At 36.1% G+C, this 14,607-nt stretch overlaps 1 protein-coding gene across 6 annotated transcripts in view; it reads right to left on the bottom strand.

Moving 5' to 3' along the window:
• The window catches only part of CRIM1 (cysteine rich transmembrane BMP regulator 1), a 174,032-nt gene that overhangs the window by 31,239 nt on the left and 128,186 nt on the right, over positions 1-14,607 (bottom strand). For all 6 annotated transcript variants that reach the window (XM_085576912.1, XM_021528080.4, XM_021528076.4 and 3 more), the window contains one exon: positions 5,196-5,324. In XM_085576912.1, coding sequence (XP_085433038.1) covers positions 5,196-5,324 — 129 coding nt within the window. The remainder of the gene's footprint in view (positions 1-5,195; positions 5,325-14,607) is intronic.

Below are 14,607 nucleotides of genomic sequence, written 5' to 3'. Positions count from 1 at the left end.
TTTCTTGATGCTGAGGACAGATCATATCAGGAGAACTGTTTCACAGTACCTTTACAATTAAGCACTCCTCAGCCGTCCTCTCGGTGTGGATTGCTACTGCTGCTTAATCTTCGGGGGTGGGGATCTGGGGAGGCAAATTTATGAAGGAGAAAACTAGGTTACTTAACAGTAACTGGAATTCTCTGAATATATTGCCTCCACAGATCCACACTAACCCTCCCTCCTTTTGTTAAGACTTAAATCATGATTCACGAAAGCTGGAAAAAAATGAAGGGACTGGGTGCTGTGATGCTAGAAAACACTGTTTAAATAAATCATCTTGTGAGTCCATTGAGGCAAATTAACCACTTGGATATGTGCTCTAAACAAATCTAGAATTTGCATACAACACATGAAGTCATGAAAATGAAATTGTACCAGTGATATCTCAGAGGTGGAATTAGTGTAGAATGATCAAGCTTCAAGCATGCTGATTTTTCTTTTATCACAAGTCAAGCCAAGTGAAATTCCTATCTGCTTCTGTTGCACTAGATACATTGCAAGCACTAACTCCAATATATTGTAATCTTCAGAAATCCTGCCAAAGACTCATTCTAGTGACAATACAGATAATATTTATTTGGCATGAGTTGTTCATCATAATTCCATCCTCTTTAGGGAACACTTGCACTATCTTGCATGTGTGCTTGGACTTAGTACTTTTGTTCTACGAGAATAGATACTTTTCTTTCTGATCTGAGCCATAAATTTTTAGGAAACGTGCTTCATCCTAATTTTTCTATGGTTGTATTTCCTTAACTGAAGTCTTGCCTGTAATAGCTATTCCCTTTTAGAAGGATAAGAAGACATCCTTTTTCTCTCTTACAGAATTACTCAAAAATCTAATGTGCTCTCCTTAGCATTAAGAAGGATTACCTGGATATTTATTTTATAACTTTTATTTTCCATGGAATTTGTTGTGAAATCAAAGTAACACTGGAAGACAATTGCTCCTAAAACAGAAAATTGTTACGTAATTTATACTTCACTCTACTATTTCCAGGAACTGTCAGACCTCAGTTTGACACAGAAATAAACAGAAAGTAAGTTTATTTAAATGGGAGAAATTAACACTGAGAGAATTTAAGTGTTGAGAACATGCATCTTTGAGTATGGATTTCATACAGAAATACAGGAATGAAATATTCAAATTTTGGCTAGAAGATTGAAAGGTTAGGACTCTTATCTATAAAATGAGGAATTGGGAAGTGTTCTCTCACCGCAGTCCCTGCAAAGTTTTCATAGGCTTTTTCCCATCATCAGTCCCTATGCTTTTTCAGAGCCCTTAACTGTTGCTATTTACAGAGAGCCCGTAGATGAAACTACCTACCTTTGCTCAAACCTACCAATGCTGCCTTTGAATGCCTAGGCAACTAAATAAAGACCTGCATTGCTGGAATTTTCCATCAGCTATAAAGGGAGATGGTGTGACTTGTCAGAATACTCAATATTCCATGTTTCTAGTGTGTGCTAGTATAGACTGAATGATAATGTCTCTTTTTAACTCCATGGTGAAAAATGTGTCGCTCTCATTACAGGAAAAGGTACCAACACTTCTAAAGTTATTTCTGTGTATATCCATAGGATGCGTTTTGGGGAAAAGGTGGTTTCATGTTGAGAGGCCTGTGCAAACACATAATACACCATTATTTCTTATTTTTGAATAGTGATTGCATGACTTGCTTTGACAGACAGAAGAGACCATGACATAAAGAAGAAGGTGATGCATTATAATGTGCAGGGGAAATTACTCATCTAGCCTTCTCCAGTTGCATCTCTCCATAAGGAGTCTGAAATTAATGAAACTGGATGACAGTTGCATCTTGGAACTGCAAAGATATGCCTTCTAAATGATGCAAACAATTTTTTAAATTGACAGCAACACTTTAATTTAATTCCAGTTTAGTAAGATTTGAAATGTTCAAAAAAAAAATTAAAGTCATACATGCTCATAGTTACACCCTGAAGAGTACTATGTGTTCAATTCATTGGAGGAAAAACACTAGTCTCAGTTACAGGAGAGATTTTAAAGGTTTTTTTTCCCATGAAACTAATCCAGGGAACAGACAAGGCTGGCACTGCAAACGGTTGCCGAAGAATAACTTTGTGTGCAGCAGCAACTACCAATCAGATTTTAAATCCTATGTTGCTTCAATCAGCAGGCATTATTTAATATGCCATCAGTCTTCTAGTCTTCATTCCACTCCAGTTCTCCCTATGAAAGCAAAAGCCCAGAAACTCCAAACACAAGAGCACACTACAATTTTTTTCTTATTTTTTTTTTCTGTTTGTGTTTTGCTCTTGTATCATCTTATACCATCCTTTCTTTTTAAATTTTGTTTCCAGTAATACCTTACCTGGTTTTCCTACTTGTTTTAGTTTTACTCTTGGTATTCTGCAGCAGTTCTTCCCAGATTCTGGATTCTACTTTTTACCTTTCATTATCATGCAGTGCTGCTTTGGCCTCTAGATGATTCTGGTCAGTATGATCATCCATCCTTTCTCCCTCATTATTTATGGTTCCATATGTACTTACTGAACTTTCTTCCCATGTAAATCTATATGCTCACTCTTTGTTTAGCATTTTTTTTCTTCCGTCTCTTAACAACTATGGTCTGGCTCAGCTATTTTAAAAAAATATTTTATTTTACTTTACAGCATGTGTGTTTTCACTGCATGTTGCTACATCATGTTTTTGCATTCACTGTAGAAATGAAAAGAAGGATAAAAGACAAAGTAAATTACTTCTATTAAAATAATATTCTAGCAATGTTTTGATTTGCTTCCTTACTTCTTCTCATTCTGTAGTTGTCTTGAATGAGGAGGGATAGACTTAAAAATAAAATACAACGAAGCACCAAACAAGTTTCATTATACTGTAATTACATAATCATTCCAAATAAACCTGTTGTCTACTTATTTCTGGCAACATGAATGTAAATGCAGGTAACAAAGAACAAATTACACCTTCACTCTATGTTCTTCCACTTTATAATTTTGCTTTTGTTTTGGCTGAAATAACTGAAGTATAACAAACCTCCAGCAGAGTTATCTAAAGATAAATTAATGAAAAATGAAATTTTATTGGAAATAGATTAGTAGAATTAGGATATGATCACTTCAAATGTTAGTGTGGGCACGGGGTTCCTTACTGAGGCAATTAAATTTGACTCTGTTGAGCAGCTTAGACCAGCAAAAAGCAAGTGGATGCAGTATAAAATAATGATGTTCCCAAAAGTCCACAGGAGTATACATGAGCCAAAGATAATACATGTTCTGAGGCCCTTAGGAGAACCAAGATGCAACTGAACAGGTTTGGATATTAAAGTACACAGAGAGCTGGCACATAGCTCAGCATATCTGACCTAAGACTCCTCTCTTCTCATTTCACACACACTCTTGTCCAGCGGAGAGCCTTGCAAGCAACAGACAGCACTTGACAGAAAAATTCCATTTCTGTAATTTTGATTGATAACCACCAAATGATGAAGATTTCCAAGCTGTTATTTTTCTTCACTTTCTTAGAAAATAAAGGCCAACTCTTTCTAAATGACTGAGATTTTTAAGCCATCTACGAGTCAATTTATTTAACTGAAAAAATAGATGATAAATGATACTATTAACTTTGCTTCAGACAGTTTGCTATGGTAAAATGAAGAAAATTTCAAGCAAATCTGGCAAGAGAAAATTTCCCTTGAATAGGTTCTTATGTACCGTTTAATCAGAAATACTCTAAGCAAGAACATCCTGAGATGTGGTTTGTGTCCATATGCAGTCTGGTAACCTAGGACAAAAGAAACCATCCTTTGGAGTAGTCTGTCTCCAGTGCACCAAACTGGAGGGAAGGACTGCACAGACAGGCATAGATGATGAAACTTGCCAAGTATGTCCATCTTCTATTATGTGTCAAATTCCCCAGTTAATTTAATAATAACAGAAGGAGAAGGAAAATCAAATTACAACATTAAAAGCAAACCTTAACATTTCTAATGTCTTCCTTAGGAAGAATGAAGTAAGGCAAGTGTGTGATAGCTTGGATGTAACCTAAGGAAAGTCATCCTTCCATAAATACAACTTGCAGTCAAAGGTGTTATTTCTGTATATTGCCAAGATAATGTTATGGCTTGCCATATGTTTCCAACACCACATATTCCTAAAGCTCTTTAGTTTCTAATACTTAAGAATTTTATTTTGACCATTTCTACTTGGGACCCCTACAATAGTCATGTTGGTTTAGCAAGTGGCTGAGAAGGAGTGGACTGAAACCAAGAGAAGAAGAATGGAGTAATACTTTGGTTGTGGAAGCCTTAGAAGCTGCAAGAAAGCTGAAAAAATACAATAGCATTACAAAGAGAATGTAAACCCACTCGTAGGTTGGGTTGGCAGCCACAAAGATGCATCTTGCAAGCGGAGACTAGTACTCCACAGGTGTCCTTTGTTGGTCAATTCCAAAAACCAACCTGATACTGATTTATAGTTCACCTATAAACACAGGAGTCTTAAGGAAACACATATAGAAAAAATGTTTTTCTTGATACACACAAAGTTCTCACAAGGCACGGTGTTTTTCCTTTGGGAAGAAATAGATGTTAAAGCCTGCAAAAATGCTAACTAAAATATTATATGTGTATATAAAATAAATATAAAAGTATGTTATAGAAATAAATATAAATATGGATATACTTGCATATATACAAACACCCACTCCCAAGCATATGATTTTCAAACATTTATCCTCAAAATCTAAATTTTGATGAAAAAAATCTAAGTTGAAAATAGGCTGTTTAGCAATAGGACTTTTTGAAGTGCAGAAACCTAGATGCACTTAAAATTCTGTAAACAGAAGAAAATGAAATGTGGAATTCTCGTAAGACTTCTCAAAGTCTATATGAGGTCCCAAATTATTACCTTTTCTAGCCAGCTATTAATTTTTTACCTCAAAAGTCAAGCACTGTACATTTTCCTCCAAACACATTTTAAGCAATCAAGCCATGTCAGAAATCAGGAACCAATTCTTTAAAGATGAATGACTATAAAGCACACACATACTAACACAACATACAATCAACATTATGAATGGAAATAACCAGCATACTACCATTTTCACATATAGCTTGATATAAAAAGTAGAAGCCACCATATTTCTGCATACTCACTAGTTTTGCACTGACAAATGCGACAGCCATTTTGGTCCAGTTTGAAGCTATAGATACAGTCTTTTTCAGTCAAAGTGCAGTTCACCAAAACCTCACAGGTAGGTGGACCTATTGTGATATATGTTGGTTCTGGGGGTAAGAAAAAAAAAACACATAAATTTGAGATTTTTGAATATTTTAATTAAGTTCACAAAAATTCATACACAATGTAACAGTAAAGAGAGTAATTTTAATTACCTTTGTTTCTGATTAATATTCTGGGTACTTCAGAATAATTTGATAAACAGAATGTTTCAAAGTGATGTACACTGAACAACAACAGCATAAAGCCGCAGAAAATTTTTGAAGTATCGAAACAGAAAATAATTAACATTTGTTTCTTTCTTCACTAAGAAATCAACTGTCCTGCTCATGCAGTTTCAAACTATATGCAGAATATTTATTTTGCCCACTTTTCTCCAGAAGTGTTTAATAAAAACTTTATTTTTTTGCTTTAGGAACTGAACAGAGTTTCTCTGCATTGATTTATATTACCAAGATCCACATCAAATGTGTAACTCAGAAGTCAAATCTTTCTCTGTGTGAATAACATCACCTCTGCTGAAATTTACAGCAGAAGAAACTCTGAATACTAAAAGGAAATGTAAGATAACGAAAGATCTCTGGAGGGCATTTATCACGGTCATTTATCAAAAGCATCACTTCTTACAGTATACTTTGCAGTCCCAGATTATGCTTTCTGAGGTTGAGGAGATTATTATTGATTGTGAGTTATTTATCAATGGTTTGACACCATTTTAATATGCTGGAATATGAATTTTGTTTTGATAGAAACAAAAATACAGAAATATTAACATGCTCTAGTATAGAAAGTTGTTAGAATAAAACAAAATCCAGAGACTTATGGAGGTTACAAGAAACGTCAAAATGACCACCATAAAAAAAGCATTCAGAAGGAAAGCAATACCTGTCTTTTCTTGAACAAGTTTTTGCTCTTTAAGACTAATTTTGTCTATCTTGTGCTTTTCATAGAACTCAGGCACTGGAGAACCAATGAGTTCATAATTATGAGCAGTATTAACATTATAGAAAATATTCAGGAAACAATTTTGCATGATTTAAAGATCTGTGAGCTTCCATTTCAGTGCTTCAACTGTTTAAATGTACTCTGTTTCTCCATTTCAAAAAATGACAATTTATCAAAATTAAATTTAAAAAGCCTTCCATACCTAAAGTGATAAATTGTGAAAATATGGAGAAATTATATGGAGTGGAGGTGGCCACATGTTGCCATCTTTCATCCTCAGACCACAGATTTTGCCATTTTTACCTACAGGCAGCTAATCTTTACTTTCAGAGTAAGGGTAAAATATTCCTCAGCATAGATTAAGTTGTTAGAAGTATACACTGTTAAACAAAACACTGATTTCTGTGCCTATTGGCTACATTTCAGCATGCAGCTTTTGCACCCATGCCTTCCAATCAACTGAAAATTAACCTATTACAAGAATGAACTTTTCTGCTTTGATTGTCTTTCACAATTTTCAGCTTTCATAGCTTCTCTCCAGCCTTGCTCTTCCCAGTACAACAGTTTATTCAGGCAATGAACGTTTTTAATCCTTTTCAAATTAGGTCAACTAGCTACAAGAGTTTACAATAAAAAAATTGCATTAAAGACACTACAATTAAGTTAGATAACTTCAAACTTATCTCAGAGGTCATAATTCAGATTATGCTCTTGCTGAGTAACATTCAAATTCTGTTGCTTGTATAACTTCTAGCAGAAAAGTAGCAATACATTTTAAAATATATAGAATAGCACCAACAGCTTTGTTCATGCACAAACTGGAAGCCTGCATAATGGCATCATGTCTCTCCAGATCCCTCAAATATCTTATTTAAATTAATTTTTTTTGGTAGGGGTTTAGTATAAATAACAAGTTTGGAGGTCAAAGGATTGGTTTCCATCAATTCTTTATTTCACAGCTCTTAGTTTGCATGAGTAATGTAGAAGAATAGCCAAAATGAGCAAAGTATTTCAAAATCCATGGATTTTCCAAGTACACTTCTTTTAGTTTAAATGAACTCTTTGTAGTTGCTTTCAAATTCATGAAATAAAGTATCCAATAAATCACATTCATGTCTAACACTTAACATTTACAACTTCACCAAGGCATTCGTTTAGTAATCATGAACATATTAGTATATAGCAATATACCAATATACACCAATAACATGATAAATTCAATTAAATAATCCTGGCTGTTTACACCTCTGAGTATATAAACCATTTCTGCAACCAAATTGATTTTTGGTATTGCTCCATTCTCTAACTGAAATATTCTAAACATGTAAAGGCCAGAATGCAAGAGCTACCCTGAAGCTACAGCCAGGTTACTGGTCAGCCCCCACAAACATTACACTACAGTGACAAAAAGGCCACAGGAATCTTGTACTCACAGGTGGCTAAAACCAGTACAAATCATATGAATCATTACTGCTGCCCAGAGCGAAGTTCACTGACAGCAACAGAAGCCAGAGAATTGAAGGAGACTGCAGCTTTACCATCTCACTGCAGATGTGAGGTAAAACATGTCAATAAAAAAAAGCAAAAAAACCTTACAGAAAGTTGAGATGCAGGTTAGTTAGTATTCATTGATTAACTTGGGTGTAAACAAAAGCTAGAGAGAAAGAGGACTGTGCTTTACTCTCCATCATTAAGTCTCCCCTGCAAGATAACTTCCCTGGAACTGCAGGTGTAACTTAACGTCTAGGAAAACCATCCATAATTTTATAATCTATCTATACATTTATGTATTTGTTGTATAATTTTTGGTGACTTTTGAAACAAAACATCTGTATTCTGATGGTCCTTTGCCTTGGACACAGGGACACAATTTTTGTGCCCTTGATACATGCAGTAATATTATATTTCTTATACAGGATGAAATGAAACTGTTGTTATATTAATTTGAAAAGTTTTTGTTCATCCTCTGTTCATCCTATTTTATTATTCTGTTACCTTCCACTTTTGGGCCTGCTTTCAGCATCCTTAGTGTTTCCAGTCAAGCTTATAAATCTGTTTCTTTTCCCATCTCTCCCTAAAGGTAAGCCCCAAGATACAGTAATTTTATATGCATGCCTGCTTCTCAATGAGCTGCAAACAGAGGACAAAAGGAATAATTTCATTCCCAACCCCCACATGTGCAAAAATGCAGCCAGGGTAAAAAAAAAAAAAAAAAAAAAAAAAAAATCAGGCCTTTTCACTCCACTAGACAAGACTCAACAAATAAAGCCAGATCTGCTCTGCCAGACTTTTGGCTATTTGAATAGGCAAGCAGTAGCTAAGCTTGAAAAAGCATCTACCACCACAGGATCTGACCTGGGCTTTCACTGCTGCTCTGGGTAGAAACAGCTGAAGAAAGATCCAGTGCACAAATGCACAGACAATGGGTGGGAAAAACGGGTGCTGTTTCTGCCTGTGTGCTTTACCAAAAATACAACTATACTATAGAAAGAAAGAGAGAAGGGAAAAAAGAGAAGGGGATTGAAGAGAGTCTGGATGAAAACAATGGATTATTTAATGGAGCACAGATTTTGCTGATGCCAGGTGCTTATATATAAAGGCAGATTCCTGCTAGAACACCATACTTCCATATATCCTCTTTGATCCTTTCTCTGTTGAATTTTGGTGCAGATTATTATTTTGCTTGCTGTGAAGTTGATAGAAATAGTAGAATTAAGTCTTTAGAATGCCATTTAATCAAAATCAGCTTCATTGATTTTAAAATCTACAGCAGATATTTCAGCTGCTGGTGGACCTTCAGTCTGACTAGTCCACTGAAAAATAATACAATATGTGATCAAACCCCGAATCTCATCATTCCAGCTAGAAAACAAACTACATTTATGGTGAAAAAAGGGTGGCATTCAAGTAATGTCTGGAGCTAGCTTTATCTTTAAGGACCTATATAAACAATATCAACACAAAAACTGGTTGTCAAAAAAAAAAGCAGAAGAAGGTATCAAGGTGGAATAGTATTTTCACTGATTATTTTCAGTCTAGAATACTTCTGTAATAGGAGCAAAACCAATCCCTACATCCCTTCTTTTTTTTTTTTTTTTTTCATTTCTGAGACCTCTCACTTCTCCTGAGTGATGTGACACAGCTTGTAGCACAAAGAGCAGATATTTTCTTCTGTTAACAATGTGAAATACTATAAATATGCACAAGAACAAAGGATAGTCAGTCTGGTCTAGTACTGTAACCTAAATTTGTTTACTGAGGTATTGAGGTACTAAGATACTGCTCAAGTATTCAGATATTGAGAGAAATTGGTACACCCATGTTTCACTGAGAGCTAGGAAAATTTGTTTCTCGGTATTACAATTTTATTATATACAAAATTTGATCAATTATTAAAAAAAAAAGGAAGAGAATGAAAACTGAAATATACCATTGACTGCTGAAGCCTTGGAAAACAAAAATAATAATAAAAAAACCAGGGACAATTTAAAATTTATTGCAATCTTGTTAAATTTACTCTTTATCTGCATGTTTAAAAAAACCCCATTCACTGAAGATTTAATTATAATTATATAAATTATATAAAAGACAACTAACTAAACAGAATCTTTCTTAAGTGTGGAACCAGAATGAAAAATGATAACCAGCTTCCTATCATATTCTTAGTTCTTCAAAATCCGAACTCTGGCCATAGAATTTGTATCAGAAAGCAAAGAGGGATTACACTTAACTGCCCTACTGCAAATACACATATATTATGAGAGAACCAAGAGTTCAGTTTTGTGTGAAAGACAAGCGGTCCGCACCTGCACCAGTGGAAGCAGAGCCTGCAGGTATAAGGAAGGTTGAAAAATGGAGGGACATTTAGCACTTGGAAACCTACAGCTGGAGTAGTGTCCAGCTTTGGCTCCTCAATAGAAGAGAAACATGGACACACCTGAGCAAGTAGATGACAAGGCCACTGAGCTGCCAAGGCTGGAGAGGTGGCACACGAGGACAGGCTGAGAGAAAAAGCAGGGCTTGCTCAGCCTGGGGAAGGAGGGTCAGGGACATCCTACTGCTGTCTACCACTCCTTAACCCGAGGGTACAAAGATGACAAGGCCTGGCTAAGCTTGGAGGTGGCTTTAGACCAGGATGAGAGGCAACAAACACAAACATGAAAAGGGAAATGACAACTTCATAAAAGCTGTTTTGATCTTTCTTTTGTATCACATGGCTCATGAAACTACAACATGGTCATGGAGACTTGTGCGATCTCCATCCTTCAAAATATTCCAAATTTAACTGGGACAAGGCCTTGACATCCTTCGGTCACTAGATCTGCTTTAAGAAGGAGATAGGACTACAAAAATCTCTGGTGGTTCTTTCCAACTTGCATGACTCCATGAATTTCACTTTCATATAAACTCAGGACATTTCCAGTGAAAGCAGCAATATCCTTGAGGAATCCTAATCAAGCAACTGAAATCAGAAGAAAAATATTTCAATTTCTGATGATTTCTGTATGCTTTTGACAAGTACCGATTACCTTCTTTTTGCAAAATAAGTACATGCTTGCCTAACACCATCTCTCTGAATCTACTTCATTACTTAGAAACTGGCTTTTTTATTCAGGAAGCAAAATTTCTTCCAGGTGTTTGTTAAAGCAATTCTCTGTTAAGAATTATTTAGTAACAGCCACAACTGGCTTTAATCAGTCTCATTTTTTTGTTCTCCTTTAAGTTAATACATTATGCAGGCTTCACCTCTCGGCAAGGTATTTTTATTATTAATATTACATGATAAAAAATCTCTTTGCTTTGTTTCACTTGGAATGCAATTTTTTTAGTCCAAAAAGGTTTTGTTTCATACTTTCAGTAATATGTGAGGGGAAAAGCTGCTCTATGGTTTTACAAAATTGGTTTTAAGTAGGGAAATAACTATTTTATTCTAAGCTTCTTCCTGTGCACATTTCTTCTGAGTATGGTCAACAGAATAGGATTCTAGGATGTCCAACATCTCTTTTGTTTTCATAAAATGAAAACCTCTTCTGGGGGGAATAAGAAAAAAAATGAATAGAAATCATGTTGTAAACAAGGAGAAAGATCTTTATCATGAATAATAAACAACATGCCCATCGTTTGGGAAAAGTGAAATAGCTCCCTTTTCTGTAGTAATTCATAACACAGACTACACCTTTAAAAGTGAGATGTTTTGATCCTATGAAACCAGTATCAAATGACTTAAAGAAATTAAAAATCAGTGAATTCAAGCATTTACCATAAAAAAAAAAAACAACAAAGGAAAAAAACCAAACAAACAGTAGTCTAACTTTTTACCTAATGTTTTAAGTGATAACTGGCTCAAAACTGGGCCTGAAGGGTGTGCTGCTCAACAGTCTTTCATTCGAGTCTGTATGCTTGTTTAAATTTTGTCTACTGTCCAAAGAAGTTAACTGCAGCCTACTAAGCAGCAGCATGTGTGTTTACTTAAGCTTCCTGTAAAAACATTCATATCATTCCAAGAGTGACTAAATGTTTTCCATCCTCATAGTTCGCATTCCAGCCTTCCCCGCCCCTCCAATTCATTACATGAAAAATACTAGTGCTGAGCCCTAGGCTAAAGAATTTCCTTCCTGGGTTTGAAATACCTAATGCCTCACAGGAAATTTTTTCCCAGAATTTAGCTATCTGTGTTGGCTATCAGGGTTCAACAATTCAGCCTCACATAACAATTTATAAATATATGCAAGGACTTAGGTGATACAATTTTCTCACGTCACAAGTAACTCTGAAAATATCTTCATTAATAGCTCCAAACACATAGTTCAGTTTGGCAGCCTTTTGTCTCAAAGTTTATTCATGCTGCCAACCTGAAACTACTAAAAGATGTATTTTTTCTTTGAAAGTAACTATTACAATCAAAGACTATTTATTGCTACAGACTGAAGAAGCCAGGGGTATATATAGATGTCTTTTTTGCAGTGATGCAATCAAAATAAATACTTTCTACTCCTAAAATGTGAAGTTAAAACCTTTTGTCTATAATAAACTAAAAACTGCTAGAATTGATTAACAGGCATGTGAAATTAATTTTAATGCTGAAAAAACTTTTTTTGACAATTTTAGGTGGAATGACACTAAGAAACAACCACCTTGTTGAAGCAGAATCAATCAAGACTATCAAGAATTGTTAAAATACCTTAAGAAGGCCATTCACTTGTTTTTACTAGGTGAAGATAAACAATTAGTGTTTATCTGGGGCAAATCTATGAAAACCATTGGTAATGAAAAACATTATAAGGATCCTTGAGGTTCTTCATAATTAAGACATCCTCTGACACATACTCATTAGGATTCTATGGTTATTTATCCTTTTAACAGTCTTCCACTGAATTCAACAATGAATCACTGAAAACCATGAAAATGTTATTCCATACTTGTATAGTTTTCCTGAATTTCACTGGCTTGCCCTGGCCAGTTTGGCTTCATCATACAGTGGTTCCATAGGCTCAGCTGCCTTCTCTAGGACCATGTCCTGGGTTGTAAGATAAGCTTGTATTCTATTTGCCATCTGTTGAAGGCAAACCTGTTGGGCAGGTTTTGTTATCTCTCCCAAAGACAATGTTTTGCCCCGTAGAGGCAATGGTTTGTTTATACACTATTGACTGACTCACTGCCAGGCTGGTAAATGTAACACCATCCTATTGTGAGGGGTCCCACCCAGAGGGGGAAGCCAAGCACTCTATTATTGTATAAAGGGGTAGCTTTTTGGAGAGAGAGGCAGCTGGCTCTCGCTCTTCGGGGATTCCCAGAGAAGCAGCTCTCTCTCTCTCTTCGGCGGCACTCGCAGCGAAGCAGCCGGAGCGCGGTGACGCGGCGGAGCTCGGAGGCAACCCCGGCGCAGAGGAAGACCGGCCCCACTGCCGCCAGATCTTCAGAGGAAAACTATACCCTTCTAAAGATCACCACTGCAGCTGCAGTTCATCAACCACTGCAAGGGGAGCAATCGTCCCAGCAGGACTGCTACTGGCACCCCGAATCCTCAGGTTCTGGACTTTTTTCACTGGTTTTGTTTGTACCGATTGCATTTGCCTTTTTAAATTGTTGTCTAGTTTTCTCCTAGTAAAGAATTGTTACTCCCATTCCCATATCTTTGCCTGAGAGCCTTTTAATTTAAAGATCCTGGTAATTCAGAGGGAGGGGGGTTTGCCGTTCTCCATTGCACAGGAGGCTTTGCCCTCTTTCACAGACTCCTGTCTTGTTGAACCAAGACAGACCACTATACTAAATCATGATCTGCCAAACAGAAGCCCAATTCTCTGCAGTGTGGCGTTTGCATCCCTTAATTGACTTTGATGATAGGGCTGGTTGGGAGCTCCAGCGCTGCTGCTGAACAATAACTTACATTTCATGCTCTAAGGAGGACTCTGGTCCCACACCCTGTGTCAGTGAACACTGCTCATTACCACTGACTTCATCCTGAATGAATCAAATTTCTTTTCACTGGACTCTGCTGCTTGTTTTTACTTAATGAAGTGCTAGAAACACTAAAGGAACTGAACTGAATTACATCTCAGCTAGAGTTTGGATTCCTTTATTGATGAAAATGTTAATTTCTTTTTGTGAAGATGAAGTGTCAGCCATAATGACAGCAAAGTACTGTGGGTCTTATTAATGAAAAGCCTCTGAGGAGATTTTGTTTAACACTTAATTTCTCATTCACAGCTTATGCTGGCACCCAGCCACTTGTACCTGAGGGCTCTCTTGCAGAAGGACATGCTGTGAGATAACCAATTACTGTGTATCAGCTTTCCCTGTGAATAGCCTGAGCCACTGAGAGATGCAAGGGAATAGAAGCAACCACAGACTTTCCTAAGGGACATTTTTGGCATCAATGCCAGTGCTGAACATTTGTATTTATTATCTTGTTAAAAAAAAATATAATTCATACTATCCTAACCAATATTTACTTTTTGTGAACACAGCTATTATTCCAATTTGCAGATGGTTGTCCACAGATGCAGATGGCCTGAGGGAAACAGTTATTTCTATCACTGCAGCTTCTTTAGTATTAGTCACATGCTATTATATATTCATATGGTATATTACCTCCTTTTTTGTAAAATTTGTTAAAAATGAAATTGTTATTTAAACCAAAGTAATGTTACTTAGAAAGCAAAGTTGTTAGCCCAGCAAGAAGCAAGCAGTAAGCAGCAGTACTAACTGCCAATTTAGCTGATTGCCAACGAACCTGGTTAGCTACAATGCAACAGGAACCCAGACCACTCCCATAAAGAGCTGGTCTGAGCCAAAAGTGTGAGCATATAAAAAATTTTTGCAGTCCCCTATGGCACTTGAAAAGCCCCTTTCTCCCCTCTACCTAGCTGTTTGTTTTAATCTGAA

This window comes from Lonchura striata, chromosome 3 (assembly GCF_050655825.1).
Source record: "Lonchura striata isolate lonStrDom1 chromosome 3, ASM5065582v1, whole genome shotgun sequence".
In the NCBI taxonomy this organism is placed as follows: Eukaryota; Metazoa; Chordata; class Aves; order Passeriformes; family Estrildidae; genus Lonchura; species Lonchura striata.
The sequence above is the reverse complement of the archived record's forward strand: the minus strand, read 5'-3'. Positions and strand labels throughout refer to the sequence as shown.